The sequence below is a fragment of the Rhea pennata genome, chromosome 13 (assembly GCF_028389875.1).
Source record: "Rhea pennata isolate bPtePen1 chromosome 13, bPtePen1.pri, whole genome shotgun sequence".
NCBI classification, from domain to species: domain Eukaryota; kingdom Metazoa; phylum Chordata; class Aves; order Rheiformes; family Rheidae; genus Rhea; species Rhea pennata.
The window spans coordinates 22,536,751-22,563,541 of NC_084675.1; the positions used below are offsets into that span (position 1 = coordinate 22,536,751).

The 26,791-nt window shown below is 69.9% G+C and overlaps 2 protein-coding genes and 1 long non-coding RNA gene across 8 annotated transcripts in view; 1 reads left to right on the forward strand and 2 right to left on the reverse strand.

Moving 5' to 3' along the window:
* Positions 1–1,595: 1,595 nt before the first annotated feature.
* On the reverse strand, positions 1,596–25,718 carry CBFA2T3 (CBFA2/RUNX1 partner transcriptional co-repressor 3). 4 transcript variants are annotated; one of them, XM_062586697.1, is made up of 12 exons: positions 25,562–25,718; positions 7,143–7,283; positions 6,557–6,634; positions 5,828–6,069; positions 5,305–5,394; positions 4,130–4,311; positions 3,765–4,015; positions 2,936–3,021; positions 2,434–2,629; positions 2,255–2,323; positions 1,947–2,137; positions 1,596–1,868 (listed from the first exon to the last, which is right to left on the reverse strand). In XM_062586697.1, exons 1-12 carry the CDS (start codon positions 25,629–25,631, stop codon positions 1,596–1,598), a joined length of 1,869 nt encoding a protein of 622 aa, XP_062442681.1. In that variant the 5' UTR covers positions 25,632–25,718. The 4 variants fall into 4 exon arrangements, with proteins under 4 accessions (XP_062442681.1, XP_062442685.1, XP_062442682.1 ...); XM_062586701.1 differs by lacking the exon at positions 25,562–25,718 and adding an exon at positions 17,876–17,969; XM_062586698.1 differs by lacking the exon at positions 6,557–6,634.
* On the reverse strand, positions 13,290–16,610 carry LOC134146341 (uncharacterized). Its single transcript, XR_009959817.1, has 2 exons — positions 15,701–16,610; positions 13,290–15,620 (listed from the first exon to the last, which is right to left on the reverse strand). It is a non-coding gene; the product is annotated as an uncharacterized LOC134146341 (long non-coding RNA).
* The window catches only part of ACSF3 (acyl-CoA synthetase family member 3), a 102,565-nt gene continuing 98,785 nt past the window's right edge, over positions 23,012–26,791 (forward strand). Inside the window, exons 1-2 of one of the 3 annotated variants that reach the window (XM_062586704.1) lie at positions 23,012–23,080; positions 23,861–24,263. The gene's annotated coding sequence lies outside the window, so the exon portion shown is untranslated. Of the gene's footprint in view, positions 23,081–23,721; positions 24,264–24,919; positions 25,254–26,791 lie in introns of those variants that run through there. The other 2 variants (XM_062586706.1, XM_062586705.1) reach the window with 2 other exon arrangements.

A 26,791-nucleotide genomic window follows, 5' to 3' on the forward strand; every position in this document is an offset into this window, starting at 1 on the left:
AACGTCACATCCTCCAGTGGTTTCTCATCATCTTTTATTTGGCAAATGTCTCTTATTATTATCACTATCATTATTATTATTATTATTTTTGGACCTCTGCAGACACTATTTACATTCACATTAACGTACAGCATTCCCGCCCTGGCCGTGCCGGGGCGCGCTCTGGCTTCCCTCCTCTCGGAGCCGTGGGACTTTCCGTATTGCACTCCCGTCCTCTGCGCTTTATACAATGATGCAAGAAATACAAAATAATCTACATCGTCTTTCTCCTCCCGCTCCGCGAGGAAGTCCTCGTTGGTTTCTTTCCTTTCCTTTCCTCCTAGGAATCGTTGCAAAAAAACCCGACGTGGGGAGCGGAAAAAAAAGAAAAGAAAAGCCGGAATCTGAAAGCAACCGAGCAGCGCCCGTGTCCACCGCGGGGCTGGAGAAACCACCCGGCGCCGCGCTCGGCCGCGAGCCGCGGAGCGCCGTCCGCAGAGCGTCGTCGCGGAGCGAGGGGAACGAAGGGCGTCTTTGCAGCTGCAGCTCCCCGGCGCGGCGCGGCGCGGCACGGCGCGGCCGGCCCGGCGGGGCGAGGTAGAGGGGGGCCCGCGTCCCGCCCGCAGCGGGGGCTTCCTTTCCGCTTCCTCCGGTTTTTTTATTTGTATTTATTTTTTTTTGCTTCGTCTTTACAGCAGCTCGTGGACCCCAGAGGCGCGTGTCCGTCCTCGCCGCCGGCTCCGCGGGCGCCCCGCGCCGGCCCGGCCGGCAGAACGGCGCGGGAACCGGCAGCGGCGCGAAACGAACTTTGGCAGTGGAGAAACGTTTGGGTCTTTCTCATTTTTGGATATCCTTTGGAGCAGAGGTGAGTCCGGTATGTTCTTGGCTAGCTAGCAAGGTAGTTTACAGGTGAGCTTCCGTCACGTGGTTTGACTTCGCGTTGTCTGGTTTTTGGGATTTTTTCTTTTTTTTTTCTTTTTTTTATTCCTTTTGTACGCTTTCTTACTTAAAGCCAAAGAGTTCGATGTTTTCATTTTTATTTTCTTTATTTTTTTTTACAAAAAAAAAAACAAAAAACCCCCCAAAAAAGGAGAGACAGAGAGAGACAGAGAGACGAAGAAAAGCAGCGTCTTTCCTGCTGCGAGCGAGCGGCGGGCGGCTCGGCGGCGCGGCGCGGCCGGCCCTGCCGCGCGCCCGGGCCCCCAGCCACATCGCATAAAGTTTGCAAGTTTGCAGACCAACTCCTCCTCCGGAAAGGAGCAAAAAACACACACACAAAAACAAAAAACAAAAAAGCCCAAAAAACAAGAAACCAACCCGGCAGCAACAGGTAGCAATCCCCCAAACGATAGAAAACCAACCAAAAAGGCAAAACGGAGACCGGGGAGGGAACGGAGAAGACCGGCGTTTGCCTGAACTCCACTTAAAGCCCAGCTTGAGGATCCGTGAGGATTATCCGTGAGAGATAGAGGTGGTTTTGGAGGTCAGACAGGTCAGGTAGCTGAGGAAGTTGCACCCAGTGCAGTCCGGTTTTGGAGAGGAGCGGTAGCAGCAGCGAAGCCCCGCGGCGCGGCGCGGCACGGCATGGCGCGGCGCGGCGCGGCACGGCGCGGCGCTCAGCGGGAAGCGCTCTCCAGGGGCGCCGGCGGGGCCGGCGTGCCGGCGCGCGACGCCGCCGCCGAGCCCGCCTCGCCGGGGCTGCCGGCCAGCGCGGCGTCGGGCTGCGCCGAGCCCAGCGGCAGCCCGGCGCCCGGCGCGCCGTGCAGAGTCTGCCCGCAGACGTGGTGGTGCTTCTCCCAATCCTTGTGCTGGCAGAAGGAGCCGCAGTAGCGCGCCGCGTTGCAGCCGCTGCACGTCTCGCTCGCCTTGCGCCCGCAGTTCCAGCAGCTCTGCGGGGAGAGCCGAGGCGCCGGGTGAGGTCGGCGCGGCGCCGGGCGCGCCGGGCACGCCGCGCGCGCCGCCCCTACCTCGCTGGAGTCCTCCTGCTGATTGACGACGGTGAGCGCGTCCTCCGAGGCCTGGCGCTTGGCCTCGGCCAGGGCTCGCTCCATCTTGGCTCGCTCCGTGCTGATGAGCTCGTGGGCTTTGCGCTCCGCGTCCGACACGGCCTTCTGCAGCTCCGACATGGCCTGGCGCTTCACCTCGTTCACGGCTTCTTCTGGAAGGAAGGCGGCGGGTCGCGGCGCCGGCACCCCGCGGGGCGGCTCCGGCCGAGGCGCCCGCGGGAGCAGAGGCCCCGGCCCGGCGCCGCGCCGCGCGCCCGCGCCGCACTCACCAGCCTTCCTCCAGATCTCCTCGGGCATGTAGCCGGAGAGGGGCCGCGGCACGAACTCCCGGGGCGCGTCTGCGAAGGGGACGGGGAGGCGCCGTCGGGAGGAGCGCCGGGAAAGCCGCCGGCGCCGGCGGCAGCGCGGCCCCGGCCCCGGCGCGGCACGGCCCTGCCGCCGTCAATACCTAACTGGGGAGCCTCGGAGCCGGAGGAGCTGTTGTGGGGGCGGGCGGAGGGGGGGCCGCCCTTCTTCATGTCCTCGGCGTCGCTGTAGCGCCGGATCCAGTGGTTGAGCTCCTCGCGGTCGGCTTCCTGGCAGCGCCGCAGCACCGTGAGGGACCGGCGCGTCTTTTCCACCATGTCCATGATGCAGTTGAGCAGCTGCGGGGCACGGGCGCGGCGTGAGCCGGAGGGTGCCGGCGGCTGCCCGGCGTGCCGGGGGCTCGCAGAGCCGGGGCCGCCTCGGAGGAGGGCGTGGGAGCCAGCCCGCGGCACGGCCCTCCCCTGGGGCTGCCTCTGGCACCTGCGCGCCGGCGCTCGCGCCCAGCGCCCACGGCCAGCACGCTCTGCCCGCGGCTGCTGCGCCGGCGCAGCAGAGCCCCTCCAGCCCCTGATGCCCCCCCGAGCCCGGGGGGGCCGCCACGCGCGCCGGCACCGCTCCCCCGCCGCCGCCGCGGCGCTACGTACATTGTTGAGGTGTTTCCACTCCTCTGCCCACTCCCGGTCGGTGAGCCTGTGATCGATCACCTCCTCCTGGCGCGCCCCGTGCACCGCTGCAAGAGAGGCGCGGGGCGGGGGTCAGTCCCGGCCCCCCCACCCCGGCCACCCGCCCGCTCTCCCCACCACACACGGGGCACGGCGCAACGCCGCCGTCCCCCGCTCCGCCTTGCGCACCCTCTGGCATGCTGCCGGCCGGCACCATGGTGCACCGCGTTGCCCTGCACGGCACGGCGTCGCACCGCATTGCACCGCATTGCACAGTGTTGCATCGCGTTGCCCTGCCCTGCATGGCACGGCGTCGCACCGCATTGCACCGCATTGCACAGTGTTGCACCGCGTTGCCCTGCACGGCACGGCGTCACACCGCATTGCACCGCATTGCACAGTGTTGCACCGCGTTGCCCTGCACGGCACGGCGTCACACCGCATTGCACCGCATTGCACAGTGTTGCACCGCGTTGCACCGCATTGCACAGTGTTGCACCGCGTTGCCCTGCACGGCACGGCGTCGCACCGCATTGCACCGCATTGCACAGTGTTGCACCGCGTTGCCCTGCACGGCACGGCGTCGCACCGCATTGCACCGCATTGCACAGTGTTGCACCGTGTTGCCCTGCACGGCACGGCATCGCACCGCATTGCACCGCATTGCACAGTGTTGCACCGCGTTGCACCGCGTTGTGCCTCATTGCACCACGTCGCGCTGCATCACACCACGTCGGACCGCGTCGCACCACGTCGGACTGCGCCGGACCACGTCGCCGCCCGCCGAGCCCGGCGCGGGGCCGGCACTCACCCGCTTGCCGGTGGCGCTCGCGGAGCTCGCGGGGGTCGGCGTGGCGGTAGGCGTCGCGGTAGTGGTGCGCCATGGCCATGTCCTCCAGGCGGTAGTGCTGGGGCAGGGGGGCGGCGGGGTGCGCCAGCCCGTTGGGCGGGTGGCTCAGCCCGTTGCTGGGGCTGTACCGCTGCGCGGGGCTCATGGTGCACGGCCGCTTGCTGAGGTGCTCGGGGTGCAGAGGGTCTCGGTCCAAGCCGTTCTCTTTGGTCCTGAGCGGGGCAGGGGACGGCGGTCGCCTCCGGGACGCGGCGGTCGCCTCCGGGACGCGGCGGTCCCCGAGCGCCGGGGGCAGCTTGCGCCCGCCGCCCCGCGCGTGCCCTCACCTGTCTGGTGTCCTCCTCTTGCCGCTCTCGCTGACCTCCAGGAGCAGCTCGGAGGAGTCGATGGGCGAGGAGGCGTTGGCGTCGAGCAGCAGCTGCTCGTGCTGCGCCAGGTACTGGGCCGGTGTCTGCTTGGCCATGCGGGCGCAGTGCAGCAGCTCGCGCTGCAGCAGCGGCAGGTTGGCCTGCGAGGGAGCCAGCGTCCAGCCCGCGCCGCCGCACGGGCCTCACCACCCTGTCCCCGGGGACCCTCCCGCCCGGGGAGCCCGGCCCCGCAGCCCCCAGCGCGCCCGCCCCGGCGCCGCGGCCCCGCGGAGCACCAACGATTAAGCAGCCGAGACGCATTTCTGTGCAGGCGCTTTGGCTGCCAGCTCTGCTTTTCTATTTAGGCAGCTGACCCGCCGCCAAATCCCCATCTGTTGGACGCGTTAGCGTGCAAGCCGGAGATGCACGCTGCGGAGCGCCCGGCGGCCCCCCCGCCCCGCCGGGGCAACGAGCCCCGACACCAAAAAGCCCCCGAGCCTGGGAAACACGCTGAGCCCGGCTGGCTGCAGTTACAGTAATGAGAAGCATCTGGAGCCCTAGGTGGAAACAGCTGGGAGCAGGGTGCCAGGGCCGGCGGCGGCGCGCCGAGCGCCGTGCCGGGCTGCCCCGGCCGCGGGAATGCCGTGCTCACTCGGCCGCGCTGGCTTTCCAGCCCGTCCCCAGCCGCGAGCCGCGTGGAAAGCCGGCGGCGGGCACCGGTGCTGCCAGCAGACCCGGCCGCGGGGCCGCTCTCTGCAAGGAGGAGCGGCGCGCTTGGGCGTCCGCTTGCACGCCGGAGCCTGCGGCTGGGCACCGCGAGACGGGAGGTGCAGAGGTGGGCCGGGGCCGGGGCAGGTTTTCGTTATCCCTCCGCTAGGGAAGGGCGGGCGATGCCAGGCCTGAACATCTGCTGCCGCCGGCGCTGCCAGGAATGCCAGCGGTCGGCACATCCCTCCGGAGCAGGGTGGCAGTGCAGAGTCAGCACGAAATTAAAGGGAAAATAAGAAAGGGGATTTTTAATGAATCGCAAATGGTTTCCAGGTGGGCCCAACCCCTCGCTTTATTGCAAACAACTCCGCCGGCACCTGGGCCTCACGCACGTGCTGGGGGACGGCAGCGAGCCGCCGGCGCGCGCCCGGGCGCGGGGCACCCACCTTGAGGAAGGGGATGACGAAGGGCCGCAGCGGGAAGTTGGTGGCCTCCTGGAGCTTGGCGTGAAACTCCTCGATGGTGAGCGTGGAGTTCTGCGGGGACGGCCCAGGCTCAGCGCGCTGCACCCGGCCCCTGCCCCCGGCTCTGCGCAGCCCCCGCTGCCCCCTCCCGCCCCTCTGCCGGGCGCTGCCAGCCTAAAGGGTGCGTTTTCGCCGGGGGGATCCCAGCCCGGTGCCGCTGCCCGCGCCGAGACCTTCCTCAGCTAGCAAGAGATGCCCGGAACGCCCCCAGCCTTGCCTGCAAGGGGGGACGCTTTCCCCGTGCAATGCAGGGAGCCCCTGCGGGCTTTGCGGCGGTGCCAGCGGCCGGGACCCGCTATCGCTGCCCCGGGCCGGCGGCGTCCGCTCCCTCGGCCTCGAAGCCCCCCGCGCCGGGCAGAGCCGGGGGGCGGCGAGGAGCAGCGCCCGAGCCGAGGGCAGGTCGGCGCCGGCGGGGCCCTCTCCCAGGTCAGCAGCGGGAACCTACCACGAGCCCCAGGACCAGCGTGCGCACCCGCTCCCCGATCTCGGGCGAGATGTCGTTGCCGAACTGCTGCAGCGTGGTGAGGAAGCGCTTGAGCTTGCTGAGCTGGCGGGCGCCGCAGGCCGGCGGCAGCTGGTGGTTGGAGAGGGAGGCGGTGGAGGAGGTGGCCGGCCCGTTGCTGAAGCCGTTGGGGGTGGACGGAGCGCCGTTGATGGCCGTGGGCGAGTGGCTGCTCCCGTTCATCACTGCGGGGAGAGAGGGCGGCGGCGGTGGGAGCGTGCCGCCGGGTGCCCGACCGGGGCGCGCGGGACCCTCCGCGCCGGGGAACCGGAGCGGCGGCGGCACGCGGCGGGGCGGGGGGCACGCGCCGGGGCACGGCACGCTTCGCCCCGCGCCGCCCGCTCCGCGGATGCGCGGCCCCCCGCCCGGGGCACGGCACTAACCTTGCGCGGCGCCGGCGCCTGCCGCCAGCCCTGCCTGCCTTCCCGGGCTGCTCGGGCTCCCGCTCGCGCTCTGGCAGGGCAGCGGCAGCCGCCCGCTAAAGAGCCGCCAAAAATAACCCCGCGGCCACAACTGCTTTTATTCCGGCGACAGGTGCGTTACTAAGTTGGACGGCGCGCGCGGCCTCGCGCCGGCGCTGCCGCCGGGGGCGGCCGCGGCGCGGGCCGGGGGCCGCGGGGCGCTGGCTGCGCCTCGGGTCTCTCATGCGAGCGTGTGCTTCGCTTTACTTACAAAGACAGACCATCGACCATTTCAAGCAACCATGAAAACGGCCGCGAGGCAGAAACGTCGGCGGTCCGGCGTCTCGATCTGCAAGCAAAATAAAACACGCTGCGATGAGAGAGCAGAGGGGGCAGCTCTGCCCGCGCTCCGGCCCCGGCTGCGAACAGCCGCGCCTGCCCGCGGGGCGAGCGCCGAGCCCCGGGGCCGCCGCCGCCCGGCTCCGGCGAAAAGGCAAAACCCGTCGGGCCGCGGGCGAGCGCAATCCGACTTCCGAACGCCCGGCTCGGCGGCGCAGCCCCTCCGCCTGTCCTCGCGGAGCGGCTTTTCCCCCCGCCGCGGTTTACAAGCGAGAAGCAAAGCCCGGGAGCCGCGCGCGGACCGCCGGGCAGACCGCCCCGCGCCTGGGCCGCCCGCCGCGGCCAGCTCCGACGCCTTCCCCGGCCCCGCGGCGCCGGAGCCGCCGCCGCGTACCCTAGCCGGCCCCGTGCCTCAGTTTCCCCATTGCACGGCGGCAGGTTGGGATCCTCTCCGCCGAGGCAGCCGCCCGCCGTGCCGCGCCGCGCCGCGCCCGTCCCGCCCGCTCCCCGGTACTCACTGGTGCTCGGCGTGAAGGAGGGGTGGCGCGTGGCGCCCTGCGTGACGGCCGGCGGCGGCATGCTGGGCGGCGTCGACCTCGGCTGCGTCTTCACGTCGGCCGGGGAGTCGGGCATGGCGGCGGCCCGCTTCTCCGCGTTATCTGCCGGGAGAGGGCGCGGGCAGGTGAGCGGCGCGCGCCGGCAGCACCGCGCCGCCGCCGCCTCCCCGGTCCGACGGGAGCTGCGGGCGTTTCTCGAGCGGTCCTGGGCGTCTCCGTGCCCCTTCCCAGGGCGGTGAGGCTCCGGGCAGGACACGAGCAATCCTGGTCGCAGGCAGAGCTCAGGGCCAGCAGAGACGATGCCCGACCTGCACCAGCGCACGACACCGGGCGTGATGCCCGGCCACCCACGCATTCGCAACGGTGCAAGGCGCCCGGCCTCCGGCACAGACGCACAACGGCGGAGACGGTGCCCAGCATCCCATGCCAACGCACAACGCTGGAGACGATGCCCAGCCACTGACGCGTTTGCAACGGCAGAGACGATGCCCGGCCTGCACCAACGCACGACACCGGGCGTGATGCCCGGCCACCCATGCATTCGCGACGGCGGGAGAGGCCCGGCCTCCTGCACCGATGCACGACGGCGGAGACGGTGCTCAACCTCTGCACCAATGCACAACAGCGGAGACGGCGCGCGGCTGCCCATGCATCCACGACAGCGGATGGCGCCCGGCCTCCCGCATGGCTGCAAGACGGTGGAGATGGTGCCCACTCTCCCGTACGGACGCCCGCTGGTGCCCTGCTCGCAGGGGGTCACCTCGGCTGCAGCGCGCTCCCGAGCCGTGCTCCCAGAGCCGCTGCCTTGCACCGGCAGCGCACACTGCCCCCTCCGTGCAGCGCGAGCTCCGCGCGGGGCACGGCCAGGCACACCAGCCACGTCCCGCGGCGCGGGAGGGGGCCGGCGGCTCCGGGGAAGCCCGCGGCCTCGGCGCACCCCAGCGCCGGGGAGCGCGCAACGCGGGGCTCCCGGAGCCGCCGCTCGCTCCCCAAAGCGCCCGGGCTGCCCGGGGTTCAGCAGAGCTCCTGGCACCCGCCGCGCGATCCCCCCGGGAGCGCGCCCGCGCCGTGACGGCTGGCCGCAAGTGCGGGGGCAGCTGTGGCGGTCCGTCAGCGCGCGCCGGCCCGGGAATTGCCGCAGCCCCGGCCGAGCCAAAGAAGGAAGCGCCCGGCGCTGCCCCGCCGGCCCGGCAGCCCGGCCGGGGTCCCGCCGAGCCCGGCCAGCTCCCGCCAGGCGCTGCTGATAAACACTAATCTAATATGCACGCTTAATCCACGGCAACTGCTGCGAGATTAATTGAACCCTGCAAGAGCACACTGCCCAGGCTAAATAAAACCGGGGGCTCAGCCAGAGCGAGATGCTATCGGGGTCCGCGCCGCAGCCGGAGCCGCGTCGGAGAAGCAGGAACGCAGCGCGGGGCGCTCCCGCGCGCCGGCACGGGCGCTTGCCGCGGAAAGGCTGCAGAAAGGCCCCGGCGCGAGGAGCTTGGTCGACGCTGGACACCGAAGGCTGCGCGGGGGCAGAGCTGGAGCCGGAGGCTCGGGGCGGCCGGTTCCCCGCCATCCCGGGAGCGCCGGCCAAGTAGCTTGGCTCCAGCCGACGTCAGGGCCAGGCTTTCTCTGGGGCAGGGCAGGAGGGGGCTTGCGGGAAGACGATGGCCCAGGCGAGCCGGAGAGGCCAGAGGTGCCCCGGGACGCAGCATCGCTCCTCTCCCGCCCCGGCTGGACCGTGCCGCCCGGGGGACGTGCCAGCGCTCCCGGCACCCGGCCCAGCTGGAGCGTGTCGCGCCGTCCCGGCCGCAGCATCCCTCGCTCCCGCCGCGCTGGGCCAGCTCCCGGCCCCACTCGCGCAGCCGAGAGCCCCGAACGCCCCCGGCCTCGGCCCAGGGCGCCTCCGCGGGACGAGCAGCGCTGGGGCCTTCCCTGAGCTTCGCCCCTTGCAGCCCTCGCGGGAAGGGGAAGCCAGGGGCGAGGGCAAGTCCCCACGTGCGGCAGCAACTTTAGGCCAGGCTCTAAGGAAATGGCAGCGCTGGCAGCGAGGGCTCGGGGGAAGTGGTGTGCCGCGCTGCACGGGCACGAGGCGCCGCGCCGCAGCCGCTGGGTTTTGCAGCAGCAGCAGCCGCGGGATAACTTCGCAGCGGCCATGGGATAACTTCGCAGCGGCAGCCGCGGGATAACTTCGCAGCGGCCATGGGATAACTTCGCAGCGGCAGCCGCGGGATAACTTCGCAGCGGCCATGGGATAACTTCGCAGCGGCAGCCGCGGGATAACCTCGCAGCGTTTCCCTCTGCCCGGAGAAGTCCACCCCTCCGTGCGGCGACGGGGCTGCAGGATGGAGCAGGGGACCGGCCGCAGTCGGAGCACCGACAGGGTGGATGCGGCACCGGAGCGGCTGCTCTCCCCTCCCGGGACAGACTCCGGCTGTCTCCCGGCCCCGATTGCGGGTCCTGGCCCCAGGCTACCGAAGCCAAGGCCCCGGCAGCCCCCTCCAAGGCCCCGCTCTGCAGAGCCTTCCCAGCACCAATTTTGGGCACCCTTCGCTCGGTGCAAACGCCTCCCCGGTGCAGGGGGCCGCAGGGCTGGGCCAGGAGAAGGTGGCGACGGCCGTGGGCAGGACACAGTGCCGGTGCCCTGCGCCGCCGCCCGCTCCTCCCGGGCTGGCAAGGCAAGACGTTCGCCCCCGTCTGCAGCCCAGCCCCGTCCCCGTCCCCCTTCCTCCGCTGCCGGCCCAGCTCTGCACGCGTGCCCAAGCCGCCGTGCACAGGCGGGAAACACGGATACGCTCCTTCTGGCACCAGCGCGGCTTTTCCACCACTTCACATCAAGAGGAAAGTTTCCACGAAGCTGAACAAACACCAGGGGAAACCGGGTTTGGGTGTGCTTTTGCTTTTTTTCTTTCTTTTTTTTTTTTAGGTAATAAATTTTCCCTGATGTGTTTATAATCCAAACACTGCAGCACAGGCACGAGAAACAGCCCCAAAACCTGAAGGATTTCTTGGCGTCGAGGCTGCGAAATGCCCAAAGCAAACAGCGCGAGGCACCTCGGGGACGCGCGAGGCTCCAGCCGCAGCCGCCGCGGGCGGCGCCGACCCCCGGACGGGAACGGGGCGCCGCGTCCAAGGCCGTCCACCAGCGGGATACCAGCACTCGCTGCCCTGGAAATCCCGGCTTGGCCTTGCAAAGCCGCTGCCATCGCTTTCGCAGGGCTTCCGAGTGCCCGCCGGCGCCCGCCGCCCGGCCCGGCCCGCTGCGCGCGCGGTGCTTGCAGGACGCGGGAGCCGCGGCGCGGGGCCGCGCAGGGCGCTCCCGCCTCCCCCCAGCAGCGCTCACAAATGTGGCAATAATTCCCTGACATGACTCAAACTCCGCTGGAATTTTTTTTTTTCCTCTTTGGGGTAATTTGTCCCAGCCGCTCGGGGCTGTGTCTGTTTTCCTACATCTGGTTTCCATTAGGCTTGTGCAGCCCAGATGAATAAGTAATAATATAAAAATAAAAGGATTAGTATTTTCTCTCTCGCTGGTGGGAGCAGAGCCTCCCCCGCCCTGCCTCCCGGTGGGAATCGGATGCCGAATCCCGCACACCCCCGCGCGACCCAGAGCCCTCGATTTGTCACACCGGCGGGTTTAACCCTCAGCACCCTGGCCGGGCCACGGTCCCCACCAGGCGAGGGGCACCGCGCGCTGCAGCAGCCCGGGACCGCGCCGGGGAGCGGGGGCTCTGCGCCTCCGCCGGGGGCCGGCACCCCCAAATCGCTCCCCCGTGCTTAACCTCGGCCCTTCTCTGGGAAAAGCTGTGGGAGAGCCCCAAGGGGGTCCTGCGAGCCCGACGCCCTCCCTCCCACTGGAGACAGATCCACGCCAGCTGCATGCACCCCAGTGTGCAGCGCTGGGTGCTGGCAGGCAGCAGCGCGTGCCGCTGTGCAGCCGTGCGCACCAGTGTGTAATGCCAGGTGCTGGCGGGCAGCAACACATGCCACCCTGCAGCTGCGTGCACCGGCGGGCAGCTCCGGATACCGCCGGGCAGCAGCGCACGCCACCGGGCAGCCGTGCACACCAGTGCGTGCCTCTGGATACCGCCAGGCAGCAGCACACGCCACCGGGCAGCCGTGCACACCAGTGCGTGCCTCCGGATACCGCCGGGCAGCAGCGCACGCCACCGGGCAGCCATGCACACCAGTGCGTGCCTCCGGATACCGCCGGGCAGCAGCGCACGCCACCGGGCAGCCGTGCACAGCAGTGCGTGCCTCCGGATACCGCCGGGCAGCAGCGCACGCCACCGGGCAGCCGTGCACAGCAGTGCGTGCCTCCGGATACCGCCGGGCAGCAACGCACGCCACCGGGCAGCCATGCACACCAGTGCGTGCCTCCGGATACCGCCGGGCAGCAGCGCACGCCACCGGGCAGGCTGAAGTGTGGCCCCGGATGCTGGCAGGCAGCAGCGTGCGGCACCACGCAGCTGGGCAGCCCTGGACACCACCGCACAGCAGCAAATGCTGGTGCGCAGCACTAGACAGTGGCAGGCCGCATTGCGTGCCACCGTGCAGCCACGCGTGCCACTTTGCAGCCCCAGATGCCCACAGACCCCCATGCCTGGCACGCTGCAGCCCCGCACACCGGCAGCGGGCAGCCCAGCCTGCCAGCCCTCCGCGCCGGTGCCTGAGGGCCGGGCCCGGGGCGCTGCCAGCCCGCCCGGCCCGGCCTCCGCCCTTTCCCATGGCCCCGGCTGGCACATGCCGCTGCTGCAGGCTCTGCCCGAGCCCGGAGGCAGGAGCCATCCGCGCGCAGGGCCCTTGGCCAGCAGCGGGCAGCCCCTGCCCTCTGCACCCTTGGGCAGGGCCACAGAGCAGCTGGGGAAGGGGACAAGCCGGCCAGCGTGGGACACAGGACCAGCCTGGTGCCCGCGGAGCAGCCCAGGGAAAGGCGTCGCAGGAGGGCACCGAGACGGCCGGGATGCAGCGGCGGCGCTCGGAAAGCCGGGGCTTGCTGCGAGCTTCCCCTCCCAGGCGTGCCGAGGGAGGAAGGGGTTAAAAGGGAATTAAAAGAACAGCATCTTTCATGCTCTCCAAATGGCCACAAATGCAATCCAGATGCTGGAGGCGACGTCTCCCGAAGCCAGGCTGCCTCCTAACAAAGGAGAGCGTTCCCGCTCCCCGGCTGCCGCCGCCGCGGGGCCAAGAACAACTCCCCGGCAGGAGCGCGAGGGGCAGAGCCGCTCCATCTGGACCGCGTTAGGGAAGCGCCCGGCGGCCGGGCCGCGGCAGCGGCAGGGCGCTTACGCGCGCGCGCACGGCCCGCGGGAGCTGCCGGCGAGCCGCAGGGCGCCCGGCGCCGCTCCCTGGGCCCCAGAGGGGCTCGCGGAGGGGCGAAATGGGGAGCTGCCGCGGCCCCGGAGCAGAGCGGGAGCGGACGGCGCCGTTCCCTCCGCCGCGGCAGCTCCGCGCGGTTCCTCCGGAGCGGCGCTTTTTGGGGCGCGAGGTGGAGGGGGGAGAGCCGAGCCCCAGCGCGAGGCAGCACAACCGAAGGCTTCTAAAAGGAAATCAAATTAACGAAACCCCGGGCCGAGATGCAAAGGAGCCCTGGCTTTCGGCGGTTCCGGACCCCGGGCGGCGCTCGCAGGCGCTCTGCGGCCGCGGAGCCGCGCGCTGCGGAGAGCAGACGCTGCGAGGAAGACGGGAACCAGATGTGCTCGCGCGGTGCCCGGGGAGCGCCGGCCGCGGGGCTCCGCCGCGGCGGGTCCGGCCGGCCGGCCGGGGCGCTCCCGCCGCTCCTCGGCCCGGGAGGAGGGCGGCGCGCTGCCCCGCGACGCCGGCCAGCGCGGCGCCGGCTGCGCGCCAGCCTTCGGCCTCGCCATCCTCGCCCTCCGCTCCCGGGCGCCCCGGGAGGCGGCGGTGCGGCCAGTGGGTCACCCCGCTCCCGCCCCGGCGGCGGGCTCGCGGTCACCCGGAGCCGGCGTGGCCGAGAGGGAGATTATTTTGATTTTCTTCAAGGGGGAAAGAAAAGAAGAAAAAAAAATCCCTCTCTGTTTTACAAGCCTTCGTTTGCTATTGTTTATGTAAACAGGTAAATTGTTTCGTATCTCAATTAAAAACATCTGCCACATAAATGAATACCAATTAACTCATCCTGTTTTTAATTACTCTGTTAATTACACACAGGCAGCAAAAAGGATGGCATGGGAATAGGGAAAGCATGCTTACAACCCCCCCTTCCCACCTTGCTCTTGGCAAGGATCCGAAATATGCCCAGATAATGACGGATTAAGGTGGCTGGTGAAAACAGCGGCTCGTCGCCAGCTCCGGGACCTCGGCTCCCTTCCCGGCCGGCCCTGCGGGCGCCCGCGCCTGCTCCCGGAGCACGCCTGGGGCGCGAGAAGCCCTCGGGCCCAGAACCGCAGCAGCACACGCGCGCGCGCGCGGCCGTCGCCAAAGCGCCCCGCACACGCTCGCCCCGAGCCCCGCTTTCGGCGGGGGCCAGCCGCGTCCGCCGCGTCGGAGCGTCGCTCGGCCCGCGGAGACCGACGGCAGTCCCAGCTTCGCGCGGGGCAGAGCCGCGGCAGCCCGCGGGCCCGCAGCCCCTCACCCCCCCCCCCGGCGCCTCCCGGCTGCGGGAAGCTTTCCAAGCGAGCAGATGGGGCAGGGGGAACAGCGGCAGCAAGGAGAAGAACAGAAAAGGCTATTTTCTCACGCTACGTATTTTACAAGTCGAACATTTTGTGCAATGCAGCCTGGCCCATAAAACCGCCTCGGGCTCAGCCCCGGGATCGGAGCGCAGGAGCCAGCGACGGCTCGCGGGAGGCAGCTGGCTCCAGCCGCCCTTCCACCCCGGAGCGGGTCCCGGGCCAGGGATCGGCCCGGCAAACGGCCCGGCCCGGCTCTCCCGCCGCCAGCGGAGCCCCGGGTGTTGCGCCGGGCAGACGCCGCTCGAAGCGCAACGCCCCGGGGCCTCCGTCCCCGCCGAGCTGCTCCTGCGGCAGAGGTCCCGCTGCACGAGGCGCATCCAAAAACAGCCGGAGCCCCCTGGCCCCTGCGCTGGTGCAAAGCCTGGTGCTCTCCGCCGGAAAGGAGAGGCCCCGTCTGAAACGCCCTGCGTGGTTGTCGCAGCCAGCCGCGCTGGGAAAACGTGCTGGATGGGAGCTCCGTGGGAGCATGGGAATGCCGAGACGCTGCTGGCTCCACAGAGGTTCCCGGGCCCTATCCTGCCCTGCAGGTGCCAGGACGCCGACGACTGCGACGGAGAGCCGAACCCGGGCGGTGCAGCCCACACGCTGCTCGGTTCCTGCCCCTCTGCCTTTTCTTAGCTGTCTGCTCCATTTCAAGGCAATTTCATCCATGTGCGATTTAATCAAATGATGCGGGAAAAAGCATTAATAAAGGATTTTGCAAAATAAACAGGAAATCCCTTAGATGCCTCCTGGAAGTACGGGTCAGCATCTTCCAAAGGAAAGCTGCAGGCTTGCCGAGGTGCGGCCGCCCCTGGGGAGCGAGGGCGGGCGGAAAGCAAGCTTCGGGAATTCTAAAAATACACCCAGAAACGGGCAACAGCACTGAAGGCAGCTCGAGCCCCGAGCCTGCAGCGCCCAGGGCCACGCGGGCAGAGACCGACACCAGCTTCAGCATCCTCCCTCCGCCCCAGCCCGGCGGAGCAAGTAATTGCCACCTGCTCCGGTTCACGGTGCTGGGCCCGGTGCGAGAGCAGCAGCACGCGCCGCAGCGCCAGCACGCGCCGTGAGAAAGGGCCCCCGGCACCAAAACGCAGCCGCGGGGCCGGGAGAGGCACCCGGGGGGCACCAGCCCACTCGCAGCCACCGTGGACTCCGACGCTGCCGGGGCCACCTGAGGCGCCGGACCCGGCTGCCCGGCCCCTCGCGCTGGAGCCATCCATGCCGCGCCGGCACCCGCGGGAGCTCTGCTGCGGTCGGTGCGGGATCCCCCACCCGGACCCAAGAACCCAGCCAGACCCTCCTGCCGGGTGCCGGCCCCCGGGAAGCGACCGCGGCTGGCACCGATCCTGCCAGGGCGCCTGACGCCGGGCTCCTCGCGGGACGTTCCTCCTGCTGCCCCGACAGCGGCGCCCCGTTTCCCACCAATTCCCCCGGAAACCGTGCTGCAGCCCCCCGCTCCCAGCGGGGGCCTGGCTGCTCGGCGAGGCAGGATAGCAGCGGGCATCGGGCCGTGCCGGGAGGCTCCCGCCGAGCCGCCGGCTCCGCGGGAAGGAGGCAGGGAGGGAGGGAGGGGGCGATCGCAGCCGCGGCAGCGTCCCGCCGCGGGCCCGCGCTGCCCCCAGGCCCTCGCTTTCCCGGCACTGCAGCCCGCCGGAGCGTTTTTGCATCCCGCTTCAGGCCTCGTCTCACACCCGGGACTCCGGCACCGAGGCCTCGCTCCCACCGCGTGCGGTGTCCGTAGCTGGCCTGGCCTGCCCACACCCTTCGCTTCTTCTCCCTAGAAGCCAACAATTGCAATTGCAGGTTTTTTAAAATAACACGGGCCCATCACGCGGCCGTTGCTGGGTAAAGCCTTACCTGCCAGCCCAGACACCGGCGGGGCGCGACGAGAGGCAGCAGGCAGGGAAAAAACCCTCTGCGCAGCCAAGTTCATCTTTGTTTTCCTTCCCGGGGGGCTTTCCCCAAGCACAGCAAAAGCAAAATTCAAACTTCTCTTTTCATGGAAGCACCGGGCACACGGCCCTGCCTCATCTGCAGCCGGAGAAGCAAGCCCCCACCGCAGGCGACGGCTCGGCCCCGGTGTTATCTCACGGCAGAGCAGTGCGGGGCTCCAGGTGCCCGGACTTTCAGCATCCTCCCCGATTTCCGCTCCGGCTTTGCCGCGCGTTTTCGGGACAATTCCCCAACATCTCCGTGCCCCGACCGCCGCCGACGCACACAGCGGAGCTTGCCCCACAGCGGTGCTCAGCAGACGAATTCTTGCAGAGCGTCTTCAAGTTGATCGACAAGGACCACGGAATTAATATTCCTTTTAACCAAAGGCAGAAATCTCTCTTTGTTCCTGAACAGAGCGAATACCACAGAGGGAAGAGCTCAAAGCTCCTTCGACGTTAGAGAGGAGGCCATCGCTTAGATTCAAACATACTGTCACACTGTCACATACACGTGACCTCAAATTAAAAAAAAAAAAAAAAAAAAGCCAGAAGAAGCCGCAGCTCTTTGAAATTGCAGGAAAGTTGCAAAGTTTTCTCAGCTAAAAGGCAAAAATCCAACAAAGGTGCAAACACCAAACACGCAGTCCGCCATGCCTGAAGCCACAATCCAGCAGCGGGAGGACGGTGCAGGGGAAGGCTGCGAGCCCCTCGCGGGCTGGGCTCGCCCGCGCTCCGCCACGCCGGGCAGAGGACGCGCAGGCGGGGACGCTCCGCGTCTAAGCCGACGGCATCCCCTTAGCGGATCCCTCAGGATTTTGGCCCCGCGGGCCGGGAGCGCGCGCTGGGAGAGGGGCCAGCGGGCGGCGGGCGCGAGGGCCGGAGCGGCACACGCCGCGGCGCGCGGGGGCACGGCGCACGCCCCCCGCCGCGGGATGCTGCCGGCGCGGGCACCGCAGCCGGGCGCGCTGCGGGCTCGTGGGCCGGGATGACGGAGCAGACGGTGCTTCAGACAACAACCTCCCAATGCAACTCGGCAGGGCAGCAGCGCCGGAGAGACGCCGCGAGGCAGAGCTGCGCGCTGAACACCAGCTGTTTGGATGAGAAGCCCGGCAGCACCGAGGCAGCGAGCCGGATACCTCCTCTGCCAGGCTGTGTTTTCAAACTTGCATCCAATAAAACTGTCCCCTGCTATATGTGAGGACAGAGGACGGGTCTACAGCGCAGACCCACACTGCCTACATGTAAATACAGCGCACACAAACACAGAATTACATCGTTATTACAGCTGTAACTTCACAAGCCAGCCCGAGGTTTCCTCCCTATGACTCAGAAACTCTCCCGAGAAGATTAGCACCTCCTCGCCACCGAGCAGAGCTACATCTGCGCAGCGGCTGCTCCCAGAGCCCGGCTCGGGGCTGGCGGGTCTCCGTGCCTCCGAGGAGCCGACGGCTCGCAGGTTTCGCGGCCCGCCGCGCCGGGAAGCGAGCGCCTCCCTGCAGCCGCGCAGCGGGGGGGACCCCGGGGCGCGACCCGGGGCGGCCGCCGCAGCGGGCCGCGGGCGCCCGCCGGCTCGCCCGCATCCCTGCCCGCTGCCCTGCCCGCTGCCTCCCGGGCAAACCTCCAGCCGGCAATTCCCGGGAGCAGGAAGAGAGCTCGGACATAAAGCCCACAGCGAAGCACTGGCCTCTCCGCCGCCGCGGCAGAGCAGGGGGCCGGTGGGTTGGGGTCCCCAAGGGCAGGGCCAGCCCTCCCCGGGCGCCCCGCCCGGCCTCCCTCCGCCCGCACGTCCCGGCATCCGCGTCCCCGACGGGGGTTGCCTCCCTCAGCGCATCCGGGCGCGGGGAGCTGGCTCGCAGCGCTGCCCAGACGCTCGCCCCCCCGGCACTGCCCAGACCCCCCGGTGCCGAGGAAGCCCCCCAAGCGTCTCCCCCTGCTTTGGGCTGCTTTGGGACCGGCAATGCCGGGCAGCGCTGCCCGGGCACCGCGCTCTGCTCCGGCCGCTCCACCGCGACCCCAGGGGCAGCGGGGCCGGGGAGCGGCCGCCGGGACCCCCCCTCCCCTCCCGTCCCGTCGCGTCCCGTCGGCGGGCGACACTTACCGTCCTGAGGTGCGGCGGGGCGGTGAGGTAAATCCCGAGGCGGAGGGCGGCGCGGGCCGGGCGGCGCGGCCGGAGCCGGCAGCGGCCCCCGGCGGCCCCGGCCCCGCTAAGGGCGGCGCGGGCGGAGCGCGGCCCCGCGGCGGCTGCCGCCGGCCCCTGCCCGGCGCCGCTCGCCGCGCCCGGCGCCGCCGGGGGCCGCCAGCCCGCGGCTCGGGGCGCTCCCCCGGGGCGGGGGGCCCGGCGGGGAAGGGAAGGGGAGGGGAGGGCGGACGAAGAAGCCGCTAAATCCGCGGGCGCTCGGTTCACCTCCTGCGCGCTGCCCGCCGCCGCTCGGCGCCTCGCATCCCCCGGCGCTGGCGGCGCCGCGCCGCGGCCATGGGGCGCCCCGGGGCCGCGCTGCGCTCCGAGCCGCTGCCGCTGCCGGGCCCGGCGCCGCCGCCGCCGCCCGCTGCCGCCGCGCCGCCCGCCCGCCCCGGAGTGAGCGCGGCCCGCCCGCGCCGCTGCCTTAGACGGCGCCGCCGCCGCGCCCGGCAGGGGGCGCCCCACGGCCGCCGCCGCCGCCGCCGGAGCGGGGCCGGGGGGTGCGGGCCGGGGGGTGCGGGGTTCCCGGGGCCGGGGGGGTGCGTGCGGCAGCGCGCTGCAACGCGCGCTGCATGGGGCCGAGGGGTGCGGGGGGAGTGGGGGGGGGGTCTCTGGGCTGCATGGGGCTGCGGGTGGCCGGGGGGCTGAAGGGGGGTTGGGGACTGATTGGGAGCAGGCAGCTGTGGGGGGGTCTGGGGGGCTGCATGGGGCTAAGGGGCTGAAGGGTACTCAGAGTGCCCAAGGTGCAGATGACTCGGGGCTGCAGGGGATTTGGGGCTGCACAGGACTAGGTGGCTGTCGAGAGTCTGGGGTCTGCACGGGACTGAGGGGCTGCAGGGGGCTGGGGGCTGCGTAGGATGCAGGGCTGCATGGGGTTTGGGAGGCTGCAGGGGCCGGGCAGCTGCATGGGGCTGCACAGGGCCTGGGGGACCTCATGGGACTGGGGAGCTGCTGGGGACCAAAGGGGTGCACAGGGCTTGGGGGCTGCAAGGAGCCAGGGCTGAAGTTTGTAAAGGGTTGGGGGTTTGAAAGGGGCTGGGGGCTGCAGACGGCTTGGGGGTTGCAAAAATTTTGAGGGGCTGCAGGAGGTTTGGGAGTATTTGCGAGTGGCTGGGGTCAGGGTTTGCAAAAAGCTGGGGCTGTTTGCGAGGGATTGGGAGACTGCAAGGGGCCGGGAGGTGTTTGCAGTGGCCGGGGGCCAGGCTTGGTCAGGGGCTGTGGGTGTTCGCAAGGGGCTGGGCTGGGGCTTGCAAGGGCTGGAGGGGCCTGGGGGTGTTTGCAAGGGGGTGGAGGCTGCTTTGCTTTGCTTCCTTCCTCCCTCTCCTGTTCTCCCAGAGGGGCCGAGGCTGCAGCAGGAGCAGCCACACGGGTCACAACATCTGCACAGGGCAGGCCCCACGGGCGCAGCCTCCCTCGGTGTGCGGAGATCCCCGCAGCAGGCTTGGCAGCTGGGGTTGCCCCCCACGCCGGCCCCTTCGGCTTTGCCTTGGCTGGGCTCTGGCGCCGTGGGAATGCCGGCGGAGAGCACCGCCAGGGCCCTTCTTCTACAGAAGTGGGTGGAAGCGGTGGGTGCGTTTGCAAAGCAAACACACGGGGAAGTCTCTGCCCACGCTGGGTCCCCCGTGCCCTTCCCTTGCAGCTGGGCCGTCGGGTGCAGCCCGGGAGGGGGAAGGGGGGAAGCATTAAAAACTTCCCTCCCCCACACAAATCCTACTACAATGTTGTTGCTCGTTTGTGCGCTGGGTAACGCAAATCCTGCTAATTTCCCTGCGAGCTGAAGCCCTGCCTCTTTGCGTAATTACTGTGCTTGGCAGCTGCCGTCCCTCTGCAAGTTGCTGCGCGGAGCCTTTGCCGCCTGTGTGGTTGCTGTATTAGTCATCCTCTCCCTCTCCCCAGGCCTGTGCCCAGGCGCGGAGGCCGGGGCTGCGGGGCCACTGCAGCACCCTGCTCGGCGGCGTCGCCCCGCGCGAAGCAGCTGCTGCACAGCTGCTGCATGGGCACCGCACAGCCATCGCGTGGCCCCCACGCAGGCGCTACCACGGCACAGCCGCCGCGCGACCGTCACGTGGCCGCTGCACGAGCGTTGCACAACCCCGGCATGGGCAGCACGCAGCCATTGCACACCTACAGCGCACCACGGCACAACGGCCGCGGGGCCCCGGCAGCGCGGCAGCGTGGGCACTGCGTGGCCAGCGCGCAGCTGCTGCGCAACCGCTGCATGCTGCGGCGAAGTGACCGCTGCGTGGCCACGGCTCCCACTCATGTCGCTCTGCTGACCAGGTTGTCACGGGACAGGGTTGCAGCATCCTGACCCAGTCCCATCCTGCTCCCCCCCAGCCTGACCACCAGCTCCAGGATTGCGTTCCTCTTTCTCCCCGTGCTCCAGGAGCAGATGTATTCCTCACTGCTGCCTTTGCGCTGGCCCATCACTGACGTCAGGATGCTCAGAGCATTTCCTGGCTCGGGACAAGCAGCACCCTGCCCACCCCAGGGGCTGCCGAGAGGTGGCTGCCCCTGGGATCTGCACCGTGACACAGCCTCGCTGGGCGGAGGAGGCTCGCAGGAGCCCGTGCCCTGCTTGGCCAGGCTGCCAGCAGTGCCAGCCATGAGCAGGGGCCGCATCCTGCGCGTCCTAGGCTGCTGGCTCCTGCGGGAGCCCTGGGCCCTGCCCACCGACGGCTGGGGCACTGCCCTGGCCGAGCTCAGGACGGAGAGGTGCCAAGTGCCTGTTGCTTGACTGTAGTTGGGAGAAATTTCCTGGGGAGAGTGTTACGGTCTTGGTAGCTTTCTTATCAACACCAGTTGGTGTGGTGCATGCACGCTGCACAGCATCCTCACTCCTGCTGCGCTGCCGTTGCCAGCACCACTCTGCTGTGGCCCGGCCCCGCTGCCTCGCCGCGAGCCGAGGAAGTTTGCTGCAGGGCTGCCGGCAAAGGCCGACCGGAGGGCAGGAAAAACCGCCCCTGTGCACAGCTGTGCACTGCACTGCCAGCAGCCCTCCAACGCAGGGCCCCGGGCAAGGCCAGCCACCCAGCTGGCACATGCAAATGCCGGCGGCGCATGCTCGCCAGCACACACGGTTCCCCGGGTGCACGGCGCAATTCGTCTCCGGCACTGGCTGCGCAGTCGAAGGGCGGTGGCGGAGCGCAGCCCGAGTCCCGCGGCCGGCTCGGCCCGCGGGGGCTTCCCCACGGCAGAGCCAGGCTGGCGGCGGGGGCAGCCGCGCTCCCGGCCCAGCCGCTGCCACGTGTCCGCCTCGGCGGACTGCAAGCAGCAGTTGAGTACGCTGCGAAATCCAGCTGCAGGTGCCCAGCTGGCGATATCCCCACCAGCCCGCTCAGACCCCGCCAGGCCACCGAGCCTGTCCCCACGTGCCCCACGGATGTCCCGCAAGGAATAGCCACAACTTTCCGGCTCCCAGTTCCTTTTGGCTATCGACGGCGGATGCTAACAAGTCAGCAGTGTGTGGCTGCCGCCAGGCGAGCAGGCGTGTGCGGCTGCAGCGGGCGGCCCGGTGCCACGGGCTCGGCGGCCGGGGCTCCCACGCGGGGCGGCGGCGGAGCCCATGCCGCGTCCCCCCCCGGGCTGCGTTTGGGTGGCAGGGTCTGTTTCGTTTCTATTTGGCATGCACAGCCTGTAATTTTGGTCTATTGAAGTCATAATTCACTACTGTGAAAATAAACATTTGTGTTAGCTCGCTTTATTCGGCGGCCCTCGCCTGAATGTCAATAATCCACTGCCGGGGTGCTCGCACCGGGCCTCGGCCCCGGGCACGGAGCCGGGGTGCCGCCGCGGTGCCCAGGCGCGCTCCCTCGCGCGCCGGCCGCACCGGTCCCCCGGGCCGCCGCGGGTCCCCAGCGATGCCCTGCTGCAGGCAGTGGGAGCTGAGAAGTGCCACTTAGCACTAAGCCAGGGATAAGGAAGAAGCCGGTAGCGAGGCTGCTGCAAGATAAAGGTAATATGTTGAGTAAAGACGATAGCGCTCAAAACCTGCGGGCTTTGGACCATTTCCTGCCCGTGCCTGTCCTTGTGCTTGCTTGTTTGCACTGCTTACAGTAGAAATTAGGGGTGACAATCCCATCAACGTCAGCAGCGGCTCCCACACCCTCCTCAGCTCCGGCCAGGGCCTCCTGCCCGCACCCCGGCCCCGAGGGGCGAGAGGGGCTCCATCCCCCAGGGTCCCCATGCCCAGCTGCGGGAACGGCTCCAGCCTGAGCCCAGGTCCCTCCAGCGGCTCCGGGGTCGCCAGGAAAGCGAGGAGCCGCCGGCAGCGGGGAAGGCTTAGCGGGGGACGTCTGGGTGGCAGCGGGGAAGGCTTAGCGGGGGACGTCTGGGTCCCAGCACCGGACAGGGTCCCCGGCCCGGCTCCCCCTCCCGGAGGCGGGAAGCAGGGGGGCTGGGGGGGCGGGCTGGTGCTTTCCCTCCCGCATTTGCATCTTCCCAGCCTTTATCTTCCTCCTAGGCTCTGTATTGCCGCAATTACAGACACTTTAAAACACAATGATCTGGCTGTTAGTGTGATGGATGACAGAACCTTTCTGTCTGGTTTAAATCATTGCTGAGAGTGAGCAAACTTCCCCCGGGGTTAACCCCTTCGCGGCCCCCCAGGCCGCTCCTGCCGGCCCCAGGGCTGCTGCCAGCACTGCACCGCGAGGGGCTCCCGGCCTTGCCGCCCCAGCGGGCCCCGGCGTTGTCCCTCCCCTGGCTCCCCGCGACGGCAGTGCTGCCCCTTACACCCCTGCTCACAGCTGCTCCAAGGAGCCCGCGTCGGACCCCCACTTTGCAGCAGCCCAGGGCAAAGGGGGCTCCCGGGTGGCGGCGGCGCGTGGACGCGGCTGGGAACGCGCCGCGGCGGGGCGGGCGGAGTGGGCGGCACGGCCGATCTCCCCTTTCTGCATCCCCCGGCGCCGCGTTTCGCCGCAGTGGGAAAGCAGATTAGAGCAGGCGGCAGGGCCGGGAGATAAGCGCCTGCGAGCGGCCGATAGGCTCCGGGATCCGGCCCGGCGCAGGCCCAGCAATCCTTTCCCCAGCAAATCTGGAGCTGGCCGCGGAGCCGGCCGGAGCGGCAGCCCCGCGCCGCGGCAGGATGGGCCCCTCCGGCGGGCTCCCCGCGGCCGGCGGCAGGTCGGGGTTGGAGGCGCGTGGTCGCACCCGGGGACTGAGCGCGCGTGTTGGGTCGATCCGCTCCCTCGGTTTTAGGGAGACGCCGGCTCCCCCCGGCACCGCGGGGCCCGCAGGGCAATCTGGAGGCGAAGGCGCCGAGCCGTGCCGGCGCTGGGCCCCCGGCGTGCCGCAGGCTTCCTGCGTGACCCCGAGCGAGTTCGTCTGCCCGTCTGGGTTTCTCGATCGCTGCCCGCGCGTGGGCGGGCACAGCCCGGTCGCCCGCGCCGCTCGGGGACGCTCCCCACCACCGCGCCGGCACACGCGGCGTTTCCCCGCCGGCGCGCCCCGCGCGCGCCGACGTGGCCGCAGTAATCTCGGCACCCAAATCCGGCCGGGAGCCGGTCCCGGGAGCCGGGCTGCCGCCCCGGTGCCCTCCTGCCCACGTGCATTTTCTCCCCGCCGGCCGGCGCTGCCCTTCCCCGCTCCCGCGTTCGCCGGGAATGCGCGGCGGAGATAAGGGCTGGGCGGGAGCCAGCGGCCGGCGAAGGCAGCTCGCCCGCGCCAGCTATCGCCCGCCGCAGCTGCATCCGCCGCGGGGCCATCTGCCGCGCAGGAAGCGCCTCTCGCCAGCGCTCCTTGAGAAAGGGGCTCGTTCGGGGCTGCCTCCCCGCGCGCCCGCCCGCTGGGCTCCCGGCCCGGCGCGGCCGCCCGCCGCCGCCGCGGCTCGAAGCTCTGCGGCTTCTGTGCAACTTTCATGAACTTTTTTTTTTTTTTAAGAAATCATGTTTTTCTGGCCGACAGATTCATTCCTGCTTTGTGGCGTTCGAGGGGAAACCGGACCCTGCTGCTTATCATCTCGTCTCGCCCTGCTCCGCAGCCTCCAAAACCCACCGGCTTGGCCGGAACGGCGGGAGACGTCGGGATGCGTCGCGGCTCCCCGGGGGCTCTCCGCCCGCGGCTCCCGGGCTGCTAAGGGCCAGGCTTCCGCGTTTCCCTGGCCGGGGGCGGTCAGGAAACAATTTAAATTTCAAAGTGAGGATTGCCATGGGATCCCCCCGCAGGAGCCGGTGCGCGGGGGTGCCTGGAGCGCGGTGACGGTGACGCTGAGCCTCCGCGCGATCCACGTCCCCGGGGCCCGGACCCGGCGGCGCCCGGGGCCCGCTGCCACGTGTTAACGCTGCCCCGCTCCTCTGCCAAACCACAGGTAACAGGCTGCTGCCAGCCATCCCCGCCTGCGCGGGGCTCTTTAACGATGGGAATTTAATTAGCTTGCACTGCACTTCCAACACCTTGGGTCCTTGCAAAAATCGATATGAATTAGCAGGAGCCGGCGCGGCGCAGGCTGGCGCGGGCGGGGATGGCGCTGCCGGCGTTCGCCGCGGGGAGCCCCGGCCTCGCGGCGGGCCCCCCGGCCGGCTCGGGTGCTCGCTGCGAGGCGCAGATGCGCCGGGGCAGCGGGGGACGTTGCGGCTGTCCCCGGCCACCTGCATCGTTTCCAAGTTCCCAGGCTAAAAGCAGGGCTTGTTATCAAGAGCAAAAGATGTGCCACCTCTGTTGTATTTCATTTCCCTTCCTCCACCTCTTCCCTGCCCGCTGCGCATCTGAGATAACAGCTCCCCGCGCCGAAGCCGGAGCGAGGGGCAGGCAACGGCCTCGCCAGCCCTATCGCTGCCTCGCTGGCCGCAACTAAATCAGGAAGTTTGCAGAGATATTCGGCCAACAAAATAAACACTGCTGCTGCCAAGCGCTTAACCGGCATCGCCGCGGGCCCGCAGCAATCTGCACAGCTCCCCGGCTGCACCCTTCCGGCGAGCGGCGCCCGCGGAGCGGCCGGCCGCCCCGGTGCCCGGCGGCGGGCGCCGCTGCGGGCGGGAGGGCTCGGCCGCGGGCGCCACGTGCCGCCGCGGAGCAGGGACGGAGCCGAAGCCCCCGTCGCCGAGGCCGTGGTGGGAGGCGGCAGGGGGATGCGCCGGCGCGTCCCGCCGTGCTGCACGGAGCCGGCCCCACGCTGCCCCACGGCAAACGCGCCGGGAGAGCCGGCGGGGCCGCATCGGCCCCCAGCGCTGCCGACGGCCGCGCGCCGGATCCAGCTGGTGCCGGGGAGCGAGCGCGGGAACACGTGCTCCCGAGCCGCACGTGAGCTGCTGAGCCGATAACGAAAGAAAACACCGAGCAAACAGAGGATTTAAACCCTGTAAGTAAAACCTAAGTGCAGCTGATTACTCATTGCGGAAAGGTTAATTGCAGAGCGGGCACCGAAGGTGCCCTCCGCGCCGGCAAGGGCATCCTGCGCCGCGGGTGCCGTGCCCCCCGGCCGCCCCCGGCCCTGCCGCCGGCCGGCGCTCGGTGCTCGCCGCTGCACAGGCAGCGCGCCCTCCGGCTGCGGCGCCCGGGCCCACGGCGCCGGCCGCCCTCGCGGAGGTGAGTCCCCGGGGTGATTTCCTGGCACCGCGGTGGGCGCAACCCCCCGCCCACCTGGCACCGCCGCCGCCGCTGCCTTACCTTGGCCGGTCCTGGCACCGCGCGTGGGCGACGATGGGCTGCTGTCCGGCTCGGCGGGGCCCCCGGGCATCCCGGGCGAGCAGGCGGCGGCAGCCCGGGGCTGGACCCTCGCCGGGTGCAGCCGCCCAAGCGGGTGGGCGCGGGGCGGGCGGAGGAGCGCCGGGGAGGCGCGCGCAGCGGGGAGATGCTGAGCGCTGCGCACGGCGTGCTGCCCGCTCGGTGCCTGCCCCGCCGCCCCGGCCCGCCCGCCGGGGGCCGTTCATGTGACCGCCGGGGCTGGGGTGGCAGGAGAGCCGCGTCCCATGGCGAGGGGGAAGGTGAACAGCTGCCGGGTGGTGATAATGCGGCGGGTGGGGGGAGACCGGGCAGCTGCGCCCGTGTCCTTCCCCAACAGGAACCATCTGCGACCAAGCCCAGCTCTGCCTTCCCTATCAGCCATTCCGGTCTGACTTTCCAACAACTTCCCCTTCGCACTGGCTTCACTTCCTCACTGCGAGGGGCCAGCGCGGTGCAGCACGGCATGGGCAGCGCCGTGCAGCACAGCCCTGCACGGCTGGCATGGCACAGCATGGCACAGCAGGGCTGTCCTGGTGCAGCGTGGCAGGAGCAGCCCTGCATGGCATGGCCAGCACGGCACAGCATGGCACGGCAGGGCTGTCCTGGTGCAGCGTGGCAGGAGCAGCCCTGCACGGCACGGCCAGCACGGTGCAGCGCAGCACGGCAGGGCTGTCCTGGTGCAGCGTGGCAGGAGCAGCCCTGCACGGCATGATCAGCACGGTGCAGCACAGCACGGCACGGCAGGGCTGTCCTGGTGCAGCGTGGCAGGAGCAGCCCTGCACGGCACGGCCAGCACGGTGCAGCGCAGCACGGCAGGGCTGTCCTGGTGCAGCGTGGCAGGAGCAGGCCTGCACGGCATGACCAGCACGGTGCAGCACAGCACGGCACGGCAGGGCTGTCCTGGTGCAGCGTGGCAGGAGCAGCCCTGCACGGCACGGCCGGCACGGTGCAGCACAGCACGGCAGGGCTGTCCTGGTGCAGCGTGGCAGGAGCAGGCCTGCACGGCGTGTCGCAGCGCAGAGCGGCAGAGCACAGCTCGGCACGGCACAGCACGCTGCAGGCAGCGTGGCACAGCGTGGTGCAGCCCTGCACGGCACAGCCAGCGCAGCGCAGCATGCGTGGTGCACGTGCAACCAGGCTGGGGCCACAGCGAGGGCTCGTCCCTGCAGCTGC